Source organism: Lissotriton helveticus, chromosome 6, assembly GCF_964261635.1.
Source record: "Lissotriton helveticus chromosome 6, aLisHel1.1, whole genome shotgun sequence".
In the NCBI taxonomy this organism is placed as follows: domain Eukaryota; kingdom Metazoa; phylum Chordata; class Amphibia; order Caudata; family Salamandridae; genus Lissotriton; species Lissotriton helveticus.
Window position 1 is genome coordinate 732,269,577 of NC_136067.1, and position 17,414 is coordinate 732,286,990.

The 17,414-nt window shown below is 41.4% G+C and overlaps 1 protein-coding gene across 3 annotated transcripts in view; it reads left to right on the forward strand.

Moving 5' to 3' along the window:
• MMS22L (MMS22 like, DNA repair protein) overlaps nucleotides 1-17,414 on the forward strand; it is a 602,587-nt gene that overhangs the window by 47,335 nt on the left and 537,838 nt on the right. For all 3 annotated transcript variants that reach the window (XM_078648222.1, XM_078648223.1, XM_078648221.1), the window contains exon 5: nucleotides 14,083-14,257. In XM_078648222.1, the coding sequence (XP_078504348.1) occupies nucleotides 14,083-14,257 (175 nt within the window). The remainder of the gene's footprint in view (nucleotides 1-14,082; nucleotides 14,258-17,414) is intronic.

Genomic DNA, 17,414 nt, shown 5'->3' on the forward strand with positions numbered 1-17,414 from the left:
GCAAGGGGTTTTGGTTGGTGAACTGTGCTGTAGAGAGGTAGAGATCGCCATCATTTGGAGGTAGGACTTCAGGGGGACCCTTTATCAGGGGGCATCCTTGGTGCAGAGTGTGGGGGGGGGGGTAGGAGGTTCAAGAGAGAGTTCGAAGTCAGATATTTCTTTAGAGAAAAATGTTATGAATTTTCCACCGCGCTTGGTCGAATTGTTAGTTGAGTGTTGAGGGAAAGAGGAAGTTTGCTGTTTGATGATGTTGAATAGGTCTCTGGGTCTGTTCCTAGACTGTTCAAGTTGTTATCGGAAAAAGGAGGATTTTTCTCTGAAGATGTGATTTTTGTATTTCATGCTTTCAGCCCGGAGGATTTTACTGCTCTCTCCAGTTTCTTTCAGCTTTTTCATTGTAAAGGTCTTTATTGAACCATGATCTGGAGGGGATACTACTTGAGTTTCAGAGGGGGGACTTCTGCAACAAGTTCTATAATTTTAGTGTTTTAGTGGGCGGTGAGGTCTTCGGCGGGGAACAGATTGGGCGGAGGTAGGATTCTGGAACTGACTAATGGTTCTAACTATGCTTTGGGGATTCAATGGATGTTCCTCACTCAGTGTTTGCGATGGCTAGATTGGGGATGGGCTAATTCATAGAACAAAACAAGATTGTGGGATGGGCCCTTGGTTGGATGGTATTGCGATCGAAAATAATTAGATGGTGATAGGTCCAGTTGGATGTTAGGATAGAGTGCAGGGATAGAATGTTCGGTTTAGAGATGGCTTTGTCAAGGGTAGAGCCTTTATTGTGGGTTTGTTTATTGCAATGTTGGGTAAGATCGTTCGCTTCCAGGAGTGTGGAAAGGGCATGTACTGTAGAATTGTTAACAAAATTCAGGTGCAGGTGCAGGTGTAGGTCTCCTAATTTAATGTCAGCGCTGCTTTTTAGGGAGTTTTACGATATTAGGTCTGTTAGGTCTTTGCGGAATTCAGGGTTATCACCTGGATGGTGATAGATTATATGAAATTTGATAGAGTTGAGGCCTTTTGAGAGGAGTTGAACACCTAGATTTTCAAAGGTAGGGTATTTGGTAGTGCAGGAAGGGGTTAGGCAAAGATTGTTTTTGTGTATAACGGCTAATCCACCACCAATGCGATCCTTGCGGTTGCTGCAAATGATTAAGAAGCCTGATGGGGTGAGGAGGTCGATGCAAGGGGATGAGTGGTCGTTTAGCCAGGTTTCAGTTAGACAGAAGAGGTCAGTATTGTGCCTTAAGAAGGTTTCAGCCATATTAGTGGCATGCTTGACTGCTGGTCTACGGTTTAGTAGCATGCTAGGTACTGATCTGGACCAGGCTGACTGGGTTGTATGCTAGTTAATTGGGCTGGCGGCCTGGAGGGGAGAGTGCTGTACAGTGTTCTATTTGTGCTAAGGACGATCGGTATCTTGCGATGGCAGAGTTGGCTGGAGCATTGTCATAGGTGTTGCTCAGCAATTAGACTTCCTACTGCGACATTTCATTCGTGGTGCGTCTAGATTTTAGATGCTGATGAATGTAGAGGATGGTTTGGCTAGGATTGCGGGGGGTCAAAACGAGTGTTTTATTTATGGTAGGGTCAGTGTTCACCCTTGATGCATGGGGTTGGGGCAGTGTGTGGTTTGTCTTTACGAAGTGATGAGATTTCTTCCAGAATGGTACTGATTTTGAGTTCTAGGCGGGCTAATATAGGGATCATTTGAGAGAAAGCTTGGACTGTAGCGGGTAGGCCAGTGTGATGAGCTGGCTGGAGTCTTTGGAGGCTAAGGTGGAATCCAACTACAAGAACAAAAACCTCTCACTAAAATCTAATTAACTTTAAGTAATATATCCTACACCAATTCAAATAATGACATTGTCCCACAAACAGAAATTATAGATAAAACATAGTCTTTTTTATTTATATAATTTTTCTGATAAATAAGAACATTATAACACAACCCCATGACCATGAAACTAATATTTTGTGAATGTTCTATATACACATATTTATACTATATACATAAACCCCCAAAAGGAAAAACAATCACACATACTAGCTCAATCAACCCAGTCATACAACTCATACGGACCGACAGTCTCACTAATCTTTCAACCTCATCACATGAAAAAATACATGCTATAAGGACTTTAAGCAAACATGAGAGATATACATAAACAGAGAACAAAAGAAGCGCCAACGCGCGTTTCGGAATGGACTCTTGGTCCTGGATTCCTTCGTCAGGGCCCATTGAATCATAATTTCCATGTATAGCAATCTTTTTCTTGATTAGTAATAACCCGGGGGCACAATCTGTAGGTCAGAATAATACTCTGAACGGTTGTATGTCGGAACAACGAGTTCCCCAACCACAACTTGCCTAACAACGATGTCGCAACCACAACCTCGTCTAAACCACGATTTTTTTTTACCAAGCATTCCTTTACCACGTTTTTTCGTTGTAAAGGAATGCGTGGTAAAACAATGCTTTCCAACTATTACCCCGATCCCCTCACCCTTTAAAAACTAGTTTCCCACACCGTAAAATTAAACACGATCACCCACACACCCATCAAATGAATCCCAAAGCCTCCTAACCTCTTTATATTAACACCCCACCCTCTAAAACCGAATTCCCCGCTCTATAAATAAATACGATTACCTTCTAACCCTAATAATTAAAACCCAACCTCTCTTACCTTTTCCTCTGCGACGCTCATCCGGACTCGTGATGGGATTTAGACCTATTTGCGCAGCAACATTAACATCCTCTGTATGGCAGCTACCTGTTCTCTATGCAATCCTTCACTAAACATTATTGCATAGACATTCAAGTAAATAAAGAAGCTCAGGTGGGACAAAAAGTGCTGAAACACCTGTTCGCAAGAACTAATTTATTTACACCCAGCTTGAACACTGCTATAAAACCATGTACAGCATGTAAATCCAGAAAAGATTTACACTGCAAAACGAAATGGTTGCTTAGCTATTGTAGGTTCTGAAGATAGAACCACTCAGAAAAACATCTTGAGCTCATGTCACCGGAAGGCAGACATACTACCAAATGGTGGTCAACAACACCCACAACCACAACAAAGAAAGAAATGACACAATTCCACACCCAAGCACTACGTGGCAGAATAATGCATGGCACGTGTATCCAGAGATTTCATCAAGTGGCAAAACCACTCTGACAGCTAAGTAACCATTTCGTGTTTTCACTAGTCTGATATATTGCCGTTCTGTGCACTTTTTGTCATTTAAATATTTTTTATGCAATGCATGTGGTAACATTCAGATTATTGTATTTCTACTATATCTGTATCACAGTAGATCTAATAGAGAGATTATCGTCTGCAATGCTAAAATAGTGTTTCCATATATATTAACTGCTAGCTGCTAAGACAATGTTGGCTGCAAGGGAGACCACGAGACAGAGGTGATGTTTAGCTTCCTGTGGACTTCCTCTCCCCTTCAGTGCCTGTAACATTTCCCAAACTACCTTGTTCGATCTGACCTCCATACAGAGCATTTTAAAAATATTACTTAAAAAAATACATGGCAAATTCAGTCTAACTATGAATGCATTTTGTTGCCTGAAAACTCAAGTGTACAGAGGTCAGATACAAATGTTTGCTCAGGTGTAATTAGCTGCCCTGCCCTTTGAAGATCCCAAAACTAATGTGAAGGTAAAATTGGCAGTAGGAAATCTGAAGGACAGGAAGGAGTGTGGGAATTCAGGCGGCCTTTCCACTGAATTATGTAAAAAAAAAAAAAGAGAGAGTACCACTTTCAATTCATTTTTGTCTGTTTAATGAAGTCTTCACTAAACATAATATATAAGAATGCTTGTGCACTGCTGCTCTACCATTATTGGAAAAAGAGGCTTGAGACCTGAAGTCATTCAGCTCATGTTGGGCAATATTTCTGATTAATGTCGATATAAAATACACCCAGATATCTTAGCTGAAATACTCCACAACTGCCTTTCTTGTATAATTCCCAGATGTCAACAGGTATTCACCCCTAATACATTTTGCATATCAGACTGCCAAATTGTATTGCTTTCATCATAATGGCAGCTGGTTTAGGTGGTATGCGGCAGAGTGTTTACTAATGCCAAGTCCTGTGACTAACAGCTGCTTCACAAGGTCCAAAAAGCACACAAGGTGATAGGAGGAATATTGCGATTAGTCTCACCAATGGCAGTGTCTAAGTGTAGCATTCCTTCTTATCGTTCTTTTACTCACCTTGCCTCCTCAGTTTGGACCCAGTCCTATGCAAATTGGTCCTGACCCTGTGCCAATAGGAACAGTCCAGCCTGAACTGCAGGCCAGATTCTCCCTGAACCGTCCAGAACCCATTCAACTCAAGAACTGTGTAACCCTCAGAGGGCTCTTCAGTCGGTTTTACATATCTTCAGAGAAAAAGATATTTTGTAACATTTATGTGCCGACTGAACCAGTCAACTTAGAGAGGTGGTCCATGAAGGAGATGGTTTTCTGTTAGTATTCATTATCACGCTTTGCATTCTGATTAGGCAAACCCATATAGATTACATTTATTGCTGACTCTTAATTGGGCAGAACCCTTGAAATCTGAATAAGCCGGATATGTGGATAATGATATTAGAGCCTCAACTGTGAGGGCAAGTATTCCACCAGTAGCTGGCTGAAGACGATGAAGTGTGTAAAAACGAATCATTTATCTACTAGCAGGTAAATCAACAATGTAGTTTTTACATCCGTTGGACTGAAACAGGGGTGTGTCCTTGCCCTGTACTTATTTAATCTCTTCATCTCCGATCTTTCCGGGAAACTGAACAATTGTAATGCTCACCCGCCCAAACTAGGCGACCTACAGCTCACCCATTTGGCCTATGCCGATGATATAGTACTCATGAGCCTAACGAAAGTGAGTCTAACCAGATTAGTAACTGAACTCTCAGCTTTCCTGTCGGCCAACAAGTTGGCTTTAAACGTTTCAAAAACCAAAACCATGTTGATAACCAACCGCCTTGGATCTCTTTTTTTTATTTTTTTTAAAAATATTTTTATTGATACGTTTTTTCCCCACATTTTATTTCCCCCCCCCTCCCCCCTAGATTGACATGGACAAGGCACAGTAACATTCATAAGGCAACCGTATAGAAAAAGGAAAAAAGGGAAAACATATTACAATATACATAATACATACAAATCCTATCTTGAGATCAACTTTCAATAATACATATATTCTTCAAATTGCCTTATTCAGTTCCAAACTTCCACTGAATCAAGGGACCCCAAATTTGCATACCCAGCTTTTTACCCTTTCTCCCTTTCTTAGCATAGATAGCTGTTTCCAATTTTTGTATTGATAGGGTTTTACCAAGCCATTGATGGTACGTAGGAGGATTTGGATTTAACCAAGTTGAGGCCACTAATAATCTAAAAATCGCCATTGTTACAAACACAAAATATTTACAATTTATTTGCTCATTGGGGGAAACTCCCAGCAAGATGGTTACTGAATCTAACTCTATTATTGTGTCTAAGGCACTTCGGAAAAAATTCCCAATATCATGTTTTATCTTATCTAAGTGTGGACAGGTAGAAAAGATATGTAACAAATTAGCCTCCGTGCTGCCACATCTAAAACACGTAGTGCCAGCAAGGCCCCCCCATTGAGCAATTTTCCATGGGGTGTAATACAAATGATACAGAGTCTTATAATGCTGGGCCTGAAGAGACGATGAACACAATAATTTACTCCCCATCTCAAGCGATTCAGAAAGGACATCTCTTTCTCTATCTATATCTAAATCTAAAGACCATTTAACTTTCCATTTTTCAAGATCATCTTTTTTTAACTTTGTCATTTCTGAATAAAATCTCTTTATAGTACAATCATGGCCTTTTTGTATAAGATCCATCATTGTATTCCTCCCAAAACCTAGTGCTCCCCCTCTCTTATTTAGTATGCAGCTCCTTATTTGAAGATATTTAAAAAAATGACTTGTATTTAACATGTACTTATTTTTCAAATCTGTAAATTGTAACATACCATTATCATCCAACATATCTCCAATCATACCTATCCCTCGACTTTCCCATTCTTGATATACCGTTCCTGAGAACACTGCCCTAGGTAATGAAGGGTTATTTTTAAATCTAGTATATGCATTGTATTTCCCTATTCCAGCCTTTTTAGAAAATCCTTTCCAGATATTGTAGGCCGCCATAATTATCTTGAAACGTGTTCTTTTAAAGTAACTTCCATCAGTAAATCTCAAAAAAATATTTTCAGCATTTGTGCCCAGAACTAAACCATATATAGCAAGCGAACCTGTCTTATCCCATCCATCCTTCTCTGCCCCTCCAATTAATCCCACCATTCCTTGTAATGCTGCAGCCCAATAATATACCTTTAGGTCTGGCAATAACCACCCCCCTTTCTCCCTAGGAAGCGACATATATCTTAGTGCCCTCCGAGTTTTTCCTCTTGCCCAAATAAACCGATTAATCATGAGTTCACAAGTTTTGAACCATTTATTTTCAATTAAAAGTGGTATTGCCCTAAAAAGATATAGTAGTTTGGGTAAAATCAACATTTTAATAATATTGACTCGTCCAACTAAAGACAAATGTAAATTCTCATAACGATCCAAATCTTTTCTTGCTTTATCAATTACTGGAGCAATATTATTCTCCACCAAACTGTCTAAATTAGACATAATGTTGATTCCCAAATATTTCCCTGCCGATACTACTCGCCTATCATCACAGGGTGTCATCGAATTTTTGATAATCTGAGTTTTTGACGCGTTCAATGAGTACCCTGAAACTTGACCAAATCTTGAGGCCTCAGCCTCTACAAATATAGTTGCTTCCGTAGGGCAAGGTGTTATCACCGCAACATCATCAGCATAAGCTAATATCTTACATGGCCCAAGAACTGGAAAATATGGGGTAATCTCTGGTGCCGATTCTATTTTACGTATTAATGGGTCCATATACATGGCAAATAACAGGGGAGAGCATGGGCAACCCTGCCGAGTTCCTCTCTTAATTTTAAATTGTCCTGTAATACCCCCGTTTATCCTTAATGCAGCAACCGGTTCCTTATACAGAGTCTGGAGTGCTTTCAAATACCCTCCCCTAATCCCAGCTCTGACTAAAATCTGCCACAGATAGCACCAGGAGACCCGATCGAATGCCTTTTCCGCATCCAAAAGCATTACTGCCATCGGGTCTCCTGTTACCTCCGCCGCGTCAAATAGAGTTATCACTTTTCTGATATGGTGAGTTGTCCCTCTACCGGGAATAAAACCATGTTGATTATCACTAACCAGGGTACCTATTATTCTAGCAAATCTTACAGCCAGTGCCTTTGAGTAAATTTTGGTGTCGTTATTCATCAATGTTATTGGACGATACGACCCTGGTTCAATCGGGGATTTCTCCTTTTTTAAAATTAGCACTATATCCGCCCCACTCCAGGATTTGGGAACGGACACCCCACTCTGCGCAGCTTGAAACGTTAGAATTAAGTCACGTCCTAGACATCCCCAGAAAGTTTTATAAAACTCAATCGGTAGCTGATCAGGGCCAGCAGCCTTACCCGAGGGTAAAGCAGACATAGCTTCTTTAATCTCCATACCATCCAACACAGTCTCTAATTCAGCTGCGTCTTCAGAAGGGATAGTTTTAACCTCAGTATTCTGGAGATACTCGTTTATTCTATCAATACTGCTGGGATTTTTCTCATCATATAAAGACTGGTAAAATATCCTAAATACTTCCCGAATTTCCTCTGGGTCTGAATGTAATTGTCCCTTTTCATCCTTTATTTCCTTAATCCTCCCTGCAGCCGCTATCTGCCTAGTACGTATAGCGAGTACCCGACCTACTTTCTCACTAAACTCATAACATCTCTCCCTTCTAGCTGTATATTGCTTTGCTGCTCTATTTGCCAGTTCTTCCTCTGCTTCACTTTTCACTTTCATTAATTCTATTACAAATTGTTCAGTCGGTTCTCCCCTTATTACACATTTGATAAGCTGTTCTTCTGCCTCCAGTACTTTTCCCTCTCTCTCCCTGTATCGCAGTCGTTCTGTTTTCCTCTTATAAGCACTATAGCTGCATGTTTCACCGCGAACTCCTGCCTTAAAGGCATCCCATACTATACCAACCGCTGCGCTTCCTCTATTATGTTCAAAGAATTCGTTGATCCATTTAGACATATGTTTTATGTAATCGTCATCTAAAAGCAATCCCCTTTCAAATGTCCACTCCCTCCTTATTATTATTCTCCCGCCCTGCTTTATCGTTAGAATTATGGGGTTGTGATCGCTAAGTATCCGGGGGAGTCTTTCAATTTCTACTATGTTAATTAAATCATTGGATATCAGAAAATAATCCAGCCTAACGCATATCTGGTGCGGTGCAGAATAATATGTATAGCCCAATTGCTCTGGTCTACTTGTCCCCCAGACATCTCGCAGTGTGTTGTTCTCTAGAAGATCAATGAGGGCCTTATGAACCTTTTTCTTCCTACCGTTATACTGTTTTATTGTGCCCGAACCCAAACCCTCCGCTCCATTAATATTTAGATCTCCTCCTATGATGACCCGAGGGGGCCAATCTGCCAACTCAGAATCCAGAAATTGTAAAACTTCTGGATCATCCTGGGTAGAACCATACACCGCAACCAATGTTGTCCACACTCCTTCTAATAGAACCTCGGCCATAGCCCATCTCCCCCAATTATCTCCTAACTTTCTTCTTATTACTACATTTTTACCCCTCGATAAGATAGCTACCCCTCTTTGTTTTACTCCTTGTTTAGAACTAACTATTAAGTGAAACCCCAGCTGATTGAGACAGAACTCCTGAGTACTCATTATATGTGTCTCTTGAAGAAACACAAAATCTACATTCATTTGTCGTAACCGAATTCCTATCTTCTGTCTTTTCTGAGCATCATTTATGCCGCATACATTCCATGTCACCAATCTAACAGACATTTTTCGTTTTTTTTCCTTTCCCTTCCTCCACTATTTGCTTGCTTTTATTTAGCACTCTAATAAAATTATACATCACTAATTCTAGCACAATGACTAAATAGACTTCCCTATTAATTTCCATATTGTCTTCAATATCTGCAAAATCAGCAGCCATGTCATACAAATGATTCAAATTATATTGATCAGATCCAATTAAACTTCTTGTCCCTTTGTGCCCTGTCCATTTCCCTGCCCTCCCCCACCCCAGACTGCCCACCCTCAGATTCCCTCCCCCCCTACAGGCAAATAGGTCCAAAGGACCTATGTCTGGCCGACTTTGCCACCCGGATGCCGAGTCCATCAACCCCCCTGACTTTCCCTCCCACCTTCTTGTGCTCAGTATATGCCCTCCACATTCCACCATATTCCACCCTAATTTTGTGCTCAACCTCTACTACTATTCTTATTATGCTACTACCAATCGTTTACTAATGAAGCAACACATCTACAAATCAGAAGCCAAAATAATAGAAGGAAGTGAGAGAAAAAAGACCAAAAAAAAAACAAAAACATTTTTTTTTTTTTCATAAACATTGGAGAAGCATTTTCAACTCTTATTTTAGATAAGCCCTCGTATGCAACTTTTCATCCCCAAGTATTGATATATACAGTCTCTCATTTCCATTTTATGTTTTATATTCATCTTTGCTTCTTATGAAGAATATCCCTAAGGGCTACTGTACGATCGTCATTTTCAACATTCTCCTTGTGGTGTGTTTTTCGTTGATCCCTATTTTCCTGCAAATAGTTAAGATATTCTTGTGCCAGTATCTCGGAATAAAAATTTTTAAAGTTCCCATTTAGTCCAATCTTCAAGCGCGCAGGGAACAAGAGGTACGCCTCGCAGCCTATGTTCTGAAAGGGAGTAATGAGCTGCCTCATTCTCCATCTTCTTTCCACAGTGGTATGGCAAAAATCGGGGCGTGCAAAAAACTCTACCTCATTGTACTTACATTTAGATTGGGGCTTTGCCTTGCTGATTATCTCTTCCCGCAATAGGAAGTTCCCAACATACAAAAGTATTGCGCGAGGTTTACCCTGTGTTACCTTCCGAATCAGAGGAAAACGATGCGCCCTTTGTACCTCATGGTCCAAATCCCATGTAGACAGCTCTGGAAGGGCACCCTTTAATAATTCAACAACATATCCCCGAACATCACTCCCCTCTTTCCCTTCCTGTATTCCAATCAAACGTACATTATTGCGTCTTTGTCTGTTTTCAAATTCCTCTAATTTCCATAACATGTCAGCTGTTGTCTTATCTTGTTCTTTCCTGGCATCCTGTACTTTAACCATATCATCTTCCAATTTCCCCGTTCTAGTCTCCACTTCGGAAACTCTCCCAACCATCTCTTCATACAGTTTGCTGACCTTATGCAGGGAGGATTGCATTTTCTTATTCGCGCGTTTAGCCCTCCGCTTTGCCCTTTGGCTCTCAATACGAGCCTCACTCTGTATTTGTTTTAAAGTTGTAAGTAGAACTTCAAAATTGGTTGCGCCTCCATCTGACCCCCGAGATGTAGAGTCAAAAAGACCTGTCTCACCATTTACAAGCTCATCCGCGGGCAGTGCAGAGTTCTCCGCCACGTTATCCCAATTTAGCCTTTTTACCACTGTTTTCGTGTTAGCTCCTCGCCCTTTTGACAGTCTCTTTTGTCTGAGTTCACTATTCCGTTTACTTGATTTCTTCTTTTTTTTTTTGCTCTTAGCTTTAACATTTTCCACAGTTTTAATACTGCCCTCAGTGTTTGTCTTAGCCCTTGTGTGGGCACCCTTTCGAACCGTTTCTTGAGCTGATTCCATAGGTTCTGTATCACTATTGATAGAGATTGAGGTGGTTTCGGAGTCAGACCCTGGCTCAGTCTCTTTACCTTCCGTATCAGTATTCACTGTATCATCACCTGAACTTTCCGTTTCCGACTCTGTATCTGTCACTGTCCCCAAACTGCCGTTCTCGCTTTCCTCATCATCTGCCTCATCATTACCAGTGAAGAAAACATCATCAGTGGGAGAGGCAGGGTGTGCAGGGTGTGCATCAAGTAATAGACGTGTGCTTACATCCATCTTATCAACTAGGTCTGAATCAGTACCTTCTTTAATCCATGACTCTGTTTCAATTAAATTGATTGCACCCTCAAAATTACTTTCTTCCAGGACATTATCCACCACCAAACTTTGACATACACCTGTCCCTTTAATTCCAGACTCTCCGGGAGCTGAGTGAGTTATAGCCTTCCCCTTTAAGAGATTAGAACCGCCCTCTTCTGCCGCTGTAGAAAGGACTTCCATTCCTACTGGTTCTGTAACTTCAGTCTGCGGCTGTGCCTCCAGGGTGCTGGTAACATTCCCATCAGCTCCCGGCTGTTCGAGCAACTCCCTCTCCGAGCCAGGTTGCATCATTCTACACAAGCTCGCCAACGTGGGGATTTCAGCTCCCCGTGGTGGAACCATGTGCCGAGTTGTCTGCATAGCTGGCGCTGCTACCACTGCGGGCAAAAACGTTTCCACTATAGTCGTTTGGCGGAGTGCAGTCTCCTTTCCTGATGTCTCTCCAGCGGTGAGTTTTGCCTCCTCTTTCCTCCTCGCTGAAGCTGACGATAGAGCAGTCGGCTTCTTCTTTTTCTCTCCTTCCTCCTTTTCCCGTATTTTTTTCAGTTTTATTTCCTTTGCCGCCTCGCGTCTTTGTTGCGCTTTAGAACGTTTTTTCCCTCGTAGATTTGACGCAGGAGCACCAAGGTTATCCATATCCTCTTCTACCTCGGTATCATTGTCCCAGCCGTCTCGCACTCGAGTTTTCTTCGAGTAAAGCGCGAGCTTTGAAGCCATAGATCTTATAGCAATTTTCCAGTAATGATTTCCAAGTAAGGGCGGACGAGCTACCAAAAATATAAAATGTTTATGCCAATATTTATGCAATCCCCTCTTTTTCTCCTGAGGAAAGTCGCTTGTCAGCATATACAAGCCGGTGAGTTCACTCAACATCACCTATTATTCATAAGTCGCACTTCTTGCTAGATTATTGATGCCGTCTCCGTCTCTTATCAGCTCTCCACCTGTGTCACTAATCACCAAGTCAGTTGCACAGTCTCTTCCCACAGAGAGCCAGATTCCACGCCCGATTCCACGGCAAATTAGTTTAGCGTATACACCACAATAGCAGGAGAAACTGTAGTCAAAACGGCACAGCGAGCACGTAATTCACCACATTTCGTCCCTTGGTCAGGAGGATGTCTGGACACGACCTTCCGCTATGGCGTCCCGGCGGCCATCTTGCCCCGAGAGAGGCGTGTTACAATCAACCGCCGTGGATCTCATTGCGATATTTGGCTAAAAGGAAAACCACTAGAGAGAGTCTCAGCATACAAGTATTTGGGTTTTTATCTCGACGATAAGCTTGATTTAAAAGAATAGAAGAAATATCTGATGCAAAGAGCGGGTGCCCTGATATTCGACTAAGTACTTTGACAAAAAAACTGGAAGGTCCATCACTTAAACCTTTATTAATCGTGATGGCCAACAAAGTTCTCCCAACTCTGGCCTATGCAAGTGAGGCAATGCATGGAAAGGATGCGGACCTACTTAACAGTTTAACAACTAAAATTGACAAAAAGGTTCTAAGATTACCCAGGATGGTGTCACCAGCGCAAATGCGACTCAAATTTGGCTTAAAAAACGAAACTCCGGGCAGATTATACTCGTACATCAAAGTATGGTACCAGATTAAGCAAAAAGCAATCAATAATAATCTTAATACTTACCTATGGCAAGAGCTCAAATCCCAAAAAAAATCCAAAGCAAATCAATTTCTCACGCACGCTTTGGAGGTGACTTGCTCAAAAACCCTATGGGATTAAAGTCTGTCATTTGCAGTATTCAAACAGGCATTAAATAAAGTGGCCAAACTCCATTCATTGGTATTGGACAAAGAATTTTTTTCCCATCGCTCGCACTCTTGGGCTGTGATAAATGGCTATAAGGCATTAACCCCAGCACTGTACCTGGAAACAACTTATTCCATTTTTATTAAGAGAAAGCTGATGTCATTGAGATTTGGCAAATTTCCGACACTAGCCGAGGAACCTGCATGGAAACAGCATGCAGCTGTTACATGTAGACTGTGTGGTAGCCCCAAAGAAGATCTAATACATATAATTTGTCATTGTAAGATGTTGTCTAAGGAACGGACACACTTTTTAAAGCATAGTTTTCGGATCAACAGGCTGCGAACATGTAGATCTGCCATTATTGGAAGCCTGAACATAACTGCCCCTCGAATACATTGCAAGTTGGTGAAGTTCTTGCAGGCATTTGAGAAACACCTTAAACAACATGAAGTTCTTAATTGTTAATAATTTGACTTTGGAAAATCATTGATTCTTACTTCCTGTTCTTATAAAATGTTTTTTTTTACTCCTCTTTAATGATAATTTTATAAATTTTTATAATGGTTGTGCGAAATACATCAAATTGTTATGGTTTTAATTAACTAAACAATAAAGTTTACATTTCAAATTTCAAAACAATGTAGTTGTGCTTTTTGTTAAGGAGTAAGTGAAGAGCGAACTAAAAACAGAAAAAAATACATATAAAAATAGTTTCACATTCATGCGACCAGCAAAGGTGCTTTTCTACAAATGTGAGTGTGGCACCTGAATTATTCAAATGGTAAGCCTGCTGGTGGCTGTTGGTGAAGGACCATGAAGAAAAGGAGCTGGTAGTTATGTGCTGTGATGGTTAATTAGCAGAAAGTACTCTCCTATATTTTACATTTAGGAGGAAGGCTAGAGTAGGAAAGGGCTAAGTATGAGAAGCAGGCACATGAGAACTGCCCCAATAAAGAAGACCAATACTATGGTCCTCGCAGTTTCTGGAACCAGGTGGGTAAAACTTGATCCGCAGCCCTAATCCTAGCCATTTTAGTTATTGTGTACAGTGTTTATGGTAAATGTAAACTTGGCATCTCAATGTTTTGAAGCTGCTGTTTTTGCTGATTGAATGGATATTATTTGAGCTCACATGAATTCTTCCCTTTTTAGGCATCTTGAACCACATAAGAGCGATGAGGCGCCGGTTCACTCCTATGGAGAAATGGAGATTCAGCTCCCATCATTACTGGTAGAAGAACTTTATGCGTTGACTTTGTACATTGGCCATGTCTTTGAGCTTCCCAGCAGTGTCCTCGGAACATTTTCTATCCAGAATCAAGGAAAGGTCTGTCTTTAGTTCATTTCACATAATATTTAGAGAAATAACAATTTTCCAGTCTTACCTAATTTGAAACTATTTCCATGTATTATCAATGATGGCAGAAAAATATCAAATGTATTGGTAACAAAGACTTCATATTGCTTCCCTCTCTTTTCGTCCCTCTTTCATATCAGTGCATTGGGTTTTACCAAGCCTATATCAAAAGTGCTCATATTTTTATCAATCCTACAAATCATTCAAAATAATATATTTAGAATCCAGCTTATTTCATGTTCTTAAAAAATATAGGCTACATCTTCACTGTAGTTTTCACAGTTGTCATGACCTTATGTTGACTATTGCAACAGTGCCCTCGTGGATTGTCAGTTACCACTTTAAGCAAGATTCAAAGTGTTCAGAGCCGTAAGATTAGCCTAAAACTAAGGACTAAGATGAGCCTACCAAGGCTGAGTTATGGAACATGAGGGAAGGACTCTGTGCATAATATTGTTTCTTGAGCCTTGCTTGTTTTCTCCCTAGATTGGTGAAACGAGCGTTGAGTAATCTCACCTAGACCTTTACAAATCTTGGAATGTGGAGAATTCACTGAGGAAATGTCCTCCATAGGTGGCTAAACCTGAAAAGTAGTGCCTGGTCGTGTGCCCAATCTCTCTGAAAATCCTGATCCCCTGAAAGAAAAAAGAGGGTTTGAGACCACTGGAACCTAGGTGCAGGCATGCTGCCTTTCTTTCATGGGGCAAGAGGTGATTCCCCACTGTAGTCGGCAAACACTGGTGTGACCATGAATGGTGTGCATTGCAGAAATGTAGAAGTGTGTGTGAGCTACAGTGAGGGGACAGAGTAATAATACTGTATTTATCTAATGTGGGTGCATAATAATGTGACTATTTTGTTGACAGTTGGAAAGAAGGCTAAATAAATCTATCACATATTTTGTTGAAAAACTAAATCTTAGAAAACACAATTTGGAACCAGTAAAGAGAAACCTGGGGTACTTTTCTGAGTTCCAGGGAAGTGTCATTAGAGTGCTGTTTAGGCGCTTGAAAGTTAGAAGATGGGTAAAATTGGAGTGGTGGAATTTCCTTTCTCTTTGCCGAATGCAGTTTTGCCCACAATGAAGGCCTCTGATGAGATCAGGGCAATCATGGATCAGGGAGGGGCGGCTGTCCTCATCCTTTTGGATTTGTCAGCGGCCTTTGACACGGTCGACCATGTCATTCTAGTCGACCGTGTCACAGCCCTGGGGATAAACGGTCTGGCCAGGGATCTCATTTCATCTTTCCTGGCAAACCGTACCCAGACAGTGAGGCTGGGAGACTTTTACTCTCCTATCTCTGCACTCCCTTGTGGAGTCCCACAGGGCTCCTCGCTAAGTCCTATGCTATTTAACATCTATGTAGCGGACTTAGCGAGGGTAATAAAGGCCCATGGGGTACGGCTTACATCCTACGCAGATGATACCCAGCTGGTTCTGGGTATCCACAGGGACGGCCTCACTGTGGCAGCCAACTTCCAGAGAGCAATGCTTACGGTCAGTACCTGGATGGCCTCGAATTGTCTCAGGCTCAACTCGGACAAGACCGAGATTATGACCTTCGGAAAACTCTCCCCTGAATGGTCCCCTAGCTGGTGGCCGGAAAAGCTCGGCCATCCACCTGTTCCAGTGGAAAAAGCCAGAAATCTGGGAGTGATTTTCGACAGCAAGCTGGCTTTCGACCTCCACACCAACAAGGTTGTCTCGTCAGCATTCTTTATTTTGAAAAAAATTAAGAAACTACTACCTTATCTCCCTGCCTCAGCTGGGAAGACTCTGGTCTCTACCTTAGTCTTCTCTAAAATAGATTATGGGAACGCTCTCTTTCTTCATACCCAGAAGCGTGTCATAACTAAGCTGCAATCCATCCAGAATGCGGCTGCTAGGATTCTTCTAAAATTCCTCGCCGCAAATCTACCACTTTTGGCATTTGCCAGCTTCACTGGCTGAGAGTTGAGAGCCGCATTAAATTTAAGGCCCTCTGCATTGCATATAAGGCAGTACATGGCATAGGACCCAGGTTCCTGACCGAAGCTTTTCAGCTGTATACTCCTAGAAGGCAATTAAGATCAGCCAACACCAGTCTCCTTCCTGTGCCACGCACAAGAACGGCCACTTGGGGAGACAGGCGCTTCCTTGTGGCCACTCCAAAACTTTGGAATCTTTTGCCACTGGCCATCAAAACTGCCCCGAACCTGATGAGCTTCCGCAGGCTCTTAAAAACATGGTTGTTTAACCAGTAAGAGGATGGCTGACTCCACTAGCTCTACAGCGCCGAGACACCCCAGGGTATTTGTTGCGCTATAAAAATTACGTAAATAAATAAATAAATAAATAAATGACCTGTCTTCCCTGGTCAAGCTGGTGGCACTATATGGAAACAGGCATTACGTTCCTCATCAAGGTTGAACAGTTCTGATAAGGACGCTGGTTGTACAGTCATTATGATCACATCTCTGGAAAGCAAGAACCCATTCTTTGGAAGAAAAAAAACATTAATTCAGCATTGAAGATAGATGTGAAGCCTGCACTTCCCTGACCTAAGACAAGAAGCAAGTAGAAGCTAACTCCAGTAAACAATTGCTAACCTTGGTGTTAATTTCTTCATCTGATATTAAGCATTACTAAAGGCTACAAGAAAAAGCAAGACATCATTGTTTATTCAATTGGAGAAAGCAAAAGCTTTCTTGGAAGATGTTGAGTTACACACCAAGGGTGCAATTCTGGACTTACAACCCTAATGTGAGGACCTGTTGTGGTAAATTGTGGCCGCCTGTTCGATCATCTTATAGGACCCTAGGGGCCTTAGGACCAGGAAGACTCATTGTATTGCACTGAGAAGTGGGATTCTCTTTTTGGATATCCCCCCTTTTAAGGCTCCCAATATACCTCTTGTTTTTCCTTTTCTGATTTTTTTCTTTTTCTTTGTTGTTTGTCCTCCGTTTCCCCATATTCTTTTTCCTTTCCTTGTTTTCACCTTTTTTATCTTATAGAACATTTGTATTTTGCCACTAACATAAGTTGCACTAAAGTTATAATCCGTTTTGTTGAGTCATCAGTTACCAGTTAAGCAAAGCGTAGAGGTCAAAGCCCTGCTTGGCTATGTTCCGAATATCTTATTTAGCT